This window comes from Mastomys coucha, unplaced genomic scaffold (assembly GCF_008632895.1).
Source record: "Mastomys coucha isolate ucsf_1 unplaced genomic scaffold, UCSF_Mcou_1 pScaffold17, whole genome shotgun sequence".
Taxonomy (NCBI): Eukaryota; Metazoa; Chordata; class Mammalia; order Rodentia; family Muridae; genus Mastomys; species Mastomys coucha.
In genome coordinates, this window is record NW_022196899.1 from 38589756 (window position 1) to 38600029 (window position 10274).

A 10274-nucleotide genomic window follows, 5' to 3' on the forward strand; every position below is an offset into this window, starting at 1 on the left:
TAATGTGTTAGCTGTTTTTCACTAGGGTAGGATTAGAAATGAAATCAGTTCAACACATAAATGTATGCATAACTAAAATTTTTTTCACTATTAATTTCACTCATCCATATGGGCTTAGGGAATACTGTGGGGTTGGATAGGCATATTGGCATATGACTTTGATACCAGGCCCTGAAAAGAAGAAGAAGAAAGAGTTTAAGTATAGCCTGGTCCACTTAGTGGGTTCCAGGTCACTCTGGAAAACATAGTGAGACCATGCCTCAGAATTCAAAATATATTTCAGATATCATGTGATAGTAAAATGGACTTGAAAGGTAGTTTCTTAAGTTCCTTAACATATAATCCTCCTTTCTGGCCTTGTCTAAAATAGAGGATGGTTACAGCTCCAGACTCTGAGAAGTACAAATAAATATTGGTGCTTTTTAAAAATAATTAGTTACATCCACCTAACTATACACAAAAATCCAGTGAAATAAAGAATTGTAGAATATAGTACAATACTAATCCATTCAAATAGGATAGTGCAGGGAAAATGTTTCTTCATACTATGAGTTTCACTAACAAGTCAGTGAAATTGAGGGATCTTTTCATTGAAGTATTTAGATTCACTCTGTGTGGTGATTTATTGTTGTAATTATAATTAGTAATATAATTCTGAAGCCACTTTAGATATTATTTCCATACAGCCTGTCTCTAAGATTATTTTCAAATGATTCAGTACAGAGCTGTATGGTTTACAACCTCAATCACAATTTGAGTCATCTTATTCTCTATCTGTAAGATCAAGGGACTTTCCCTAAGAAAACAATTTATACTTCCTCAGCAAGTGCTAGGACCAAGCTGGCTTTCTATTTGTGTCAAATGAGAACACATGCCACTGGGGAAGAGAGAGGTGGGGCTCTTTCTGAAATTCTTTCTTGCTCATATAAACTTAATCAAGACTTGCAATTAATTTTTGAAATTGTTCTGTATCGACCCTAGTTTTTGAAGCTTCATTTTCTGCCTCTGGGTCCCATCAGTAAAATCCACACATCTCCCTGGTAGTAGTGCAGCTGGCTTTTAAAATCTGATGTCTTCTAGTTCTTATTTACAATCCTAATCACATCATTGATTTCAGTAATCTTTTAGTAAGAGTGGTTATTAATGTTGTGGAAGACAGAAAATGGGATTCAGTGTTTTCTTTTTTGTTGTTATTGTTGTTTCTTTTTCTTTTCTTTCTTTTCTCTCCTTTATTTAAAGGATACTAGTAATTCAGATGAAGCTTAATAATGCACCTCTAGAGGCCTCTGTGTGATAGCAGTCTACTGTGGTTAAGTATGCAACCCAGCAAATGCCCCCACCACCTTCACTTACAATGGTATAGACCACCAAGAAAGACCCACTCTAAAGTCACAAAGAGTTAAATTAAAATGTTGTAATTGCTAATCACATCTCAGATGGAAGTAAATATATTAAGTTTTCAAAATCAAAATACTATTACCCTATAACAGTTTATATGTTCTTACAATCATTTGAGGCAGCTCATAGGTTACATTTTGCTCACAAAGAGTTGCAGGACAGTTTCACTAACTCACATATGTTTCCAATGCATTAAAGAATTTTTTTATCACAAAAAAGTAGATAAAGAAAATATGGAGAGGCCAAGAGACATTTTAAAGAAATCAAAATTTTCAATATCCAGCACAATGAGAGAAAGGGGTACTATGAGGTAATGAATTTGATTTTTTTTTCCAGAAAAAGGGACAAAAGGCAATGAAAACTGCCATTCAAAGTAAAAGCTGTTGCTTTCCCTTTTGAAAGATGATGAGACAGCACAAATGTTAAAAAGGTTGTTTCCTTCTTTTAATAACAATGGGTAAGGATATGCCAAAATGTTTGTTGGGTATTAATTAGTTCCACATCCCCAAATCAAGGGAAAGTATACATCTCAACATATTTGGCATCACCATCCAAAGCCATTGGCTAATTTAAAAATACCCCTGATCAATTTCTCTTATAGTAAAGAGAGTATGGTATGTGAACTGAAAAGGTATTATTAGAAAATGATATCTGGAGCATTAGGATGTATAATTCATGTGGCTTTCATTTGCTCTGACCATTGTAAAAATCCATAAATCATTTTCTTGCTCATGTATTGCTTAAGTGCAATTTGTCATTTTGCATTAGAGGCTTGCCTCAGCCCATCCAGTGCTTTTAATTCACTGTTTAGAGTTTAACAAAATACTGGCCCTGTTGGATGAATGAAAAGACACTGCAATATGAAGCCATGCCAATACTTACTAGCTTAAACAAAATACGGTTGTACATTTCTACTTTGAGTATCAAGACAGTAGAACTTAGGAGAAGATCTGACATTTCCAGCCCCAAGAATAAGGACTTCCTGGTTTGTCCTCTACTGGCTTCAGAGCCTCAGACAGTTACTAGTCACTCAAATACCTGCAGTAGTATACAATAGCAATTGTTTCCAAATGCTCAAATCCATACTTCCCCCCTTTGCTATAAGTGAACTGAGCTATCACTGCGTTTGTGAACTTAGTTCCGAAGACTTGCTTGCTTTCCTCTTAAATTGTGTCTATCTAAAGTGTGTGTATGGACCTAGTTCTTGCTTATCTGTAAAAAATTCAGCTACACTGGATCTGTGGCATTTACACTGTGAGTTGGGAGTTAAAGTGACACATGCAGGGACCCATCCAATTCAATCCTGGTCCTACCTGATGTTTAAAACCTTCCTTACGGGTGCATTTGGAAGTATTCCTTCTGATTCCTAGAAAAATGGCAAAACATCAGATTCATTTTTTTCCTCAAAGTTCCGAGCACAGTGCAATAATAAGAGGATTTTAAAACAGATTGCTTTGGAGTCATATTAAATCACGGCAAACATTCATTTATCCAAAAGCTAGTTAACAACCCTGTCTCTCCTGCCCTCTCCAGTAAGAGGTGGTAGACAAGAAAGCCACCCTATTATTTAGTTTCCATGCTCTTGGAGTTCCTTGGTGCCCTACTTCTGTTCTGCCTCACTTAGAAACAAACAAACAAAAAGCTATCACATTCACATATAACTCAAGATTTTCATGAAACTGATTTTTCTAATCTCTTTACAAATGATTAAACACCTTCCTCTCCCTGGTCCTGGAATGCAGTTTATTATGGAACAGACAGCTGGTGCTCCTTGGCCTCAGAGGATAGGGGAGGAAGATTGCAGGCTTGTGTTTGCTTCTCCCACATCGGTAATGCAGAGCCCAGGGACAAAGTCCGCTGTACTTCAAAGAAGCTGTTCCCTCCCCCAGACTGCCGGTCTATAACTGTGACTTCACTAAACACTAGGATTCAAAGGAGGGTAAACAAGGAAAGATTATGAAGGGGGAAAGCATTTGCCTAATTGCTACTAAGACAGAAAACATACATGTTTAGCTCAAAAGGCATTTCTGAAAGAAAAAATTTAAGTACTGTTCTTGAGTTCAAAATCACAGGATTAGTTTCTTTCAAAGACTTTATTATAATCCCCACCTGCAAATGTTGGATGCGAACAAACTGCTCTTGCAATCTTCCTTGATTTGAGCTTTCTCAGGGAGGTCAGAGGGCCTGGGTCACTTTGATTTGGCTAGGAAGACCCCATTGTCACCCCTGTAGTCCAGGGAATGGTGCCTCAGAGACTAAAAAGTCAGGGAGGCCAGACCTGTAGAGGAGCCTGGCTTTGCACTGGTGGCCTAGACTCCAGCCTCGGTGACCTGCAGAATCCAGCAGAGCCCCCAACAGGCAAACCCCACAAAGGCAGAAGGCGGGCTCCACAGCAAAATTATTTCACTTGCCCTATGCTGCTTTCGCCGCTAGGAGACGCCTGTAACCCACGTTTCTGGAAATGGTCCTCATTCAAACACAGCTGCCACCATTTAAAAAAAAAAAAAGCGGCTCAAGTGTTACAGTGGATGCACCGATTATTTACAGGGAAATCTGGCCATCTCTTCACGTTCTCACCTCCACCTCGGCAAGCTCGCTTGCTTTCTGCAAACGCCCTAAGTCAGCTCAAACTTCAAGCTCCTTTCCAAGACAGAAACCTTCTCTGCCAGCACATCTGCACTGTCATTCCGCAGCATGTCTCTCACACGACAACATGCAGGCACACAAGTGTTCCGTTCGTACAAATAAACACATTAAACCATTAACGTCGTGTTTAAAAAAAAATATTTTTTTGTTTAAAGACCCAGGGTTTCTGATGAGTCAGCTTGGGGAGCGAGAAAAATTGAAATTTTAATGTTGAGATCTGAAGGGAGGGGGAGGGGCGGGAAGCACAGATGGCCACAGTTTATTAATATTCGGATACACTATGAGCCCCTTTTCATTGATCCACAGGTCCTTTTTCTGCTCTGCCGCTTCATTCTCCGCCGCAGACGTGACGCTAAAATCATTTTAAACTGCAGAGGTTGGAGCTTGGTTTTGGCGGATGGTCAATTCACTGCAGCTGGAAAAGGCTTAGCCATGTTTGTTGGCTCCTTTTTCACCCACCCTCTTAAAGGTAGAACCCATCTCTCAGCAAGAGACCAGTGGCAGGGGTAGGGGAACAGGCCGTGAGACGCGGACCCTCCGGAGTGGTCAGAGCATGCCTCGCTGTCAGTCACGCGTGGGGACGCGCACTCCTAATTTCTTTCCAGAAGGCACTGTAGCGTAACTTGCGGTGGGGGGGGGGGAGCGTATGGGGGTGTACCATTCTTTCCCTCCGCTTGCAGTAGCGTTACTCCTGGGTCATTCATTACCGCGAAGCCTCTAGGGAGTCATTCTAGTCTTTTGCTTAAACCGCTCCGCCGGAAAATAAACAATCCATTCCTTGCGGGCAGCACGTTGATTAGTATTAAAACGTATTCTTTGATATTTACCCTTGAAGAATGGGTATTCAACGCGCTCTCCCAGCAGTAGAGAGTTCGTTCCCGCCGCCTTATAACTTCACGGGAACTGGGCGTGAGGATGTACCTCAGGAGTGGATACCCGTGGCTAGCCAGGCGCGCGGCTCAGAATCCCGGGACTGCTCCCCAGGGATTCGCACCGAGCTGAGCTTGCGGCCAGCGAGGACGAGAGCCAGCACCAGGAATGTGCAAACGTGCCGGTGGATTCCCGCAGCGGTGCACACTCGATCCCCCCCTGTGCTTGTGCACCGCACAGCTCACCGCCCCGCCCGCCCTCCCGGCCACCCCACGGTCATTCTCCAGAGAGCAGTCCCCAGGCTGGGCATGGACCTTCCCACACCCTCCTCTAGTTATGGAGACGGGGATGGTTCACCAATTGTAAAAGAAAAATAAATAATTAAACCAGAAACCAGGCAAAATTAAAATAAAATAAAAGCCCGCGCTCGCCACTGCTGCTTGGCGCGGGGCCAGGCGAGGCGCAGGGATATTGCTAGCGCCTCGCAGTGATGGGTGGTGCTGGCTCCGGTGCTCTAGAGTGGGTTTGACGATGGCGGGCTCCCAGGCACAAACTACAAAGAAGCCCCCAGTCCTTGACTGGGGTACTCACAGTTCGAAGCAATGTCCCCAAACGAGTTAATCTACTAAGCAAGCATTTTGTGGGTAGACCTAAGGTGGGTAGACCTTCAACCATCTGCCCGTCTATAGGAGCTGTCGCCCCAATTCCCTTGGTCTGAATCCCTCCGCTTTAGGGGGATTCACCTCCGCACTCCCATTTCAGCCTGGTCAACCCCCCCCCCCCCACACACACACACCTTCCCCTCGGATTCTCTTTCTCTGATTGACACATGCCATTTTATGCCCGCATTTAAATTGTCCGCGCGCATCTCTGCCAGAGTCCCTTCCTTTGGTAACCCCTAGCTGACTACCGGCCCCAGGGCAACTTTCCCCTCTTCTTGGTGATTTCTTTCCACGATCAGCAGGAGGGAAAACACCTTAAAGGAAAAAAGAATGTTAGCGTCACTGGAAACCCCGCTCCTTGGAGAGGCTACCGCAGCTGTTGCTATTATGTTTTCGTATTTGCTGATGCAAACAGGGGAACCTCTCTTATTCCCTGCCCATTACCTGCGGCTGGGGACTGGGAACTTTCCGCGGCAGAGTCCCCAGCAAGCGCCTCGGGACCTGCGGGCTGTTCTTGCTCTCACACTCACACTCACTCCGGCAGCCAGGCGAGAGTTCTGCCCCGCCCCGCCTGGCTGCCGCGTGACGTAACTACTTGACGGCCACTTTAGCCAACGAACAGGCGCTCGGTGGGTGGTGCTCCTCGGCGATTGGTTGGCAGAATGAGGGCGCTGCGCAAAAACAGAGAAGCGGAGCGCTCGGAGCTCAGAAACTGCCAGCCGAGATCACAAGCATTGGGGCTGAAGCAGGAGGCAGGATGGACTGAGAGAAGAGGCAGGTTGGAGGGAGAGAGGCTTGCAAAGGGAACAGCAGAAAAGAAATCTCTGGTTGTGGTCACAGCACAGCGAGAGCCAGTAGAGTTGAGGACAGACACAAGACTGTGAAAGCCAAGAAATGCAAAGAGAGGCAGAAGGAAGAAAATGACAAGAGGAACGTCCATCCGGAGAAATGAAGAGAATGAAAGTTTTATGCTGCAGAACGGCTCCGTGTTTTTCCGGCACAAAATTCTCTCGCTGTCTTTAAGCCCGCTCGCGTTTGCCAGCCGTTGATATCAAGAGGCATGTTCAGTGGTGCCGGCAGCATCTCCTCTTCCTTCTTTTCCTCTTCATCTTCCTTCTTCTCCTCTTCTTCCTCCTCCACATTCTCCTCCCATCAGCAAGAAGACAAACCTAGGACAGTCTTGAAATATCGAAATTTCCTCCTTGGGATTTGCCAGCGCCGCGTTGCGCCAACACTGTCGGAATAAAGGAGGCTGACTATTGTATGATCGTTATTTTATTAATTGGTCAGTGGGAAGATTACGGCTGAGCATAGGGGACATCTGTCACGCTTTTTGCACTAAGACTGAAAAATGAGACTGGATTTGGAGACGCTTTAAAATGAAGCAAAAGGAATCAAAATTTTAAGACAGCCACAGGAGCCCCCCCACGCAGCACACTTTTATTTATATTTTTTAGGTTAATTATTTTTTGGTGGTTTGGGGGAGGTGATCGGGTGGCTGGCTGGCTACGGGGAGCTGCTTCCTTTTCCTTTTGGAAATGATTGTGCTGTTCTTCTTTGCCTTGCTCTGGATGGTGGACGGAGTCTTTTCCCAGCTTCATTATACTGTGCAGGAGGAGCAGGAACATGGCACTTTCGTGGGGAATATCGCCGAAGACCTGGGCTTGGACATTACAAAACTTTCAGCTCGCAGGTTTCAGACGGTGGCCAACTCACGGACCCCTTACTTGGACGTCAATCTAGAGACCGGGGTTCTGTATGTAAACGAAAAGATAGATCGCGAGCAGATCTGCAAGCAGAGCCCCTCTTGTGTCCTGCACCTGGAGGTCTTTCTGGAGAACCCGCTGGAGCTGTTCCGAGTGGAGATCGAAGTGCTGGACATCAATGACAACCCTCCCTCCTTCCCAGAGCCCGACCTGACAGTGGAGATCTCAGAGAGCGCTACGCCAGGCACCCGCTTTCCCTTGGAGAGCGCCTTCGACCCAGACGTGGGGACCAACTCCTTGAGAGACTATGAGATAACCCCAAATAGCTACTTCTCGCTAGACGTACAGACCCAGGGAGATGGCAACCGATTCGCCGAGCTGGTCCTGGAGAAGCCACTGGACCGAGAACAGCAAGCGGTGCACCGCTACGTGCTGACCGCGGTGGACGGGGGAGGAGGGGGAGGAGGAGGGGAAGGAGGGGGAGGCGGTGGGGGAGCCGGCCTGCCCCCCCAGCAGCAGCGTACTGGCACGGCCTTGCTCACCATCCGAGTGCTCGACTCCAACGACAATGTGCCCGCGTTTGACCAACCCGTCTACACGGTTTCCCTACCAGAGAATTCCCCCCCTGGCACGCTAGTGATCCAGCTTAATGCCACCGACCCTGATGAAGGCCAGAATGGCGAGGTCGTATACTCGTTCAGTAGTCACATTTCGCCCAGGGCTCGGGAGCTCTTCGGACTGTCGCCACGCACCGGCCGGCTGGAGGTGAGCGGCGAGCTGGACTATGAAGAGAGCCCTGTGTACCAGGTGTATGTCCAAGCCAAGGACTTGGGTCCCAATGCTGTGCCTGCGCACTGCAAGGTTCTGGTGAGAGTGCTGGATGCCAACGACAACGCACCCGAGATCAGCTTCAGCACAGTGAAAGAGGCGGTGAGCGAGGGTGCGGCCCCTGGCACCGTGGTGGCTCTGTTCAGCGTGACCGATCGAGACTCAGAGGAGAACGGGCAGGTGCAGTGCGAGCTTCTGGGAGACGTGCCGTTCCGCCTCAAGTCTTCCTTCAAGAATTACTACACTATCGTGACCGAAGCCCCCTTGGACCGAGAGGCGGGGGACTCCTACACCCTGACCGTGGTGGCTCGCGACCGGGGCGAGCCTGCACTCTCCACCAGTAAATCGATCCAGGTTCAAGTGTCAGATGTGAACGACAACGCGCCGCGCTTCAGTCAACCGGTCTACGACGTGTATGTGACAGAAAACAATGTGCCGGGTGCCTACATTTACGCGGTGAGCGCCACGGACCGCGACGAAGGGGCCAATGCAAAATTAACCTACTCTATCCTAGAGTGCCAGATCCAAGGGATGAGTGTCTTCACCTACGTGTCCATCAACTCAGACAACGGCTACTTGTACGCCCTGAGGTCCTTCGACTATGAGCAGATCAAGGACTTCAGCTTTCAAGTGGAAGCCCGGGACGCCGGCAGTCCCCAGGCGCTGGCGGGCAACGCCACGGTCAACATCTTGATAGTGGATCAGAACGACAACGCCCCCGCCATCGTGGCGCCCCTTCCGGGGCGCAACGGGACTCCAGCCCGCGAGGTGCTGCCGCGCTCTGCAGAACCCGGCTACCTGCTCACTCGTGTGGCCGCGGTGGACGCGGACGACGGCGAGAACGCCAGGCTCACCTACAGCATAGTGCGGGGCAACGAAATGAACCTATTCCGATTGGACTGGCGCACGGGAGAGCTCCGCACTGCGCGCCGGGTCCCAGCCAAGCGCGACCCCCAGCGGCCTTATGAACTGGTGATCGAGGTGCGCGACCACGGGCAGCCGCCCCTGTCCTCCACAGCTGCCCTGGTGGTTCAGCTGGTGGATGGAGCCGTGGAGCCCCAGGGCGGGGGCGGGGACCGAGGCGGAGGGTCCGGGGAACACCTGCGCCCCAGCCGCTCTGGTGGCGGGGAAACTTCCCTGGACCTCACACTCATCCTCATCATCGCACTGGGCTCGGTGTCCTTCATCTTCCTGCTGGCCATGATCGTATTGGCGGTGCGCTGTCAAAAAGAGAAAAAACTCAACATCTACACGTGTCTGGCGAGTGATTGCTGCCTCTGCTGCTGCTGCTGCGGCAATGGGAGCTCCACCTGCTGCGGCCGCCAAGCCCGGGCGCGCAAGAAGAAACTCAGCAAGTCAGACATCATGTTGGTGCAGAGCGCCAATGTCCCTAGCAACCCGGCCCAGGTGCCGGTAGAGGAGTCCGGAGGCTTCGGTTCCCATCACCACAATCAGAACTATTGCTATCAGGTCTGCCTCACCCCGGAGTCCGCCAAGACCGACCTGATGTTCCTGAAGCCCTGCAGCCCTTCCCGGAGTACAGACGCTGAGCACAATCCCTGCGGAGCCATCGTCACCGGGTACAGCGACCAGCAACCCGACATCATTTCCAACGGAAGCATTTTGTCCAACGAGGTAAGGCTGAAGCGAAAGAACCACCATCTCTCATCTCCTCCATCAGAAAGCCTCCTTTAGCCCGGCCCTGCATCTCTTCTGGGGTGCACTGTTGTATTTTCAGGTGTTAGCTGTGGGAACGGGAGGATGTAGGGGTCGCCTTTCTCACCTCTTGGTGTGTAACCTAACTTCCGTGTTGTTCCTGACTGCGCTCACCCCTTTGCTTTTATTTTCATCTCCCCCCTCCCCGGACCCCCTTTGCTTCTTTGCAACCTCGGAGTTCCCCCCTCTCCCTCTATTATATTTAAGGTCCTGCCTTCTCTGACACCTGGGGGTTGTACGAGAAAAAGCTTGGAGGGAGAGGGAAGTGTGGGGGAGGGGCCTATCACTGACAAAGGTCCTTTTCTCTTTGCCTCTGTCCCAGGCATTAATAAAGTTGCTTCCATTTTGGTTTGTTTATCGCTGTTTTCAGTCGCGTGTACCATGAGCGATAGATTGTTTAACTTTTATATGGCTGCCTAAATTGGATTGCATGTTTAGTGATCAGTTC

General features: G+C 48.7%; 1 protein-coding gene and 1 long non-coding RNA gene across 8 annotated transcripts in view; one reads left to right on the top strand and one right to left on the bottom strand.

Annotated features, from left to right (window-relative positions):
• LOC116095147 overlaps nt 1-6348 on the bottom strand; it is a 78906-nt gene extending 72558 nt beyond the window's left edge. For 4 of the 5 annotated variants that reach the window (XR_004120473.1, XR_004120472.1, XR_004120469.1 and 1 more), the window contains exon 1: nt 6021-6348. This is a non-coding gene — a long non-coding RNA (uncharacterized LOC116095147). Of the gene's footprint in view, nt 1-2711; nt 2765-6020 lie in introns of all 5 variants that reach the window. The other variant, XR_004120470.1, reaches the window with a different exon arrangement.
• Pcdh10 (protocadherin 10) overlaps nt 6262-10274 on the top strand; it is a 56634-nt gene continuing 52621 nt past the window's right edge. For all 3 annotated transcript variants that reach the window (XM_031376715.1, XM_031376717.1, XM_031376716.1), the window contains exon 1: nt 6262-9745. In XM_031376715.1, the coding sequence (XP_031232575.1) occupies nt 7115-9745 (2631 nt within the window). In that variant the 5' untranslated portion in view covers nt 6262-7114. The remainder of the gene's footprint in view (nt 9746-10274) is intronic.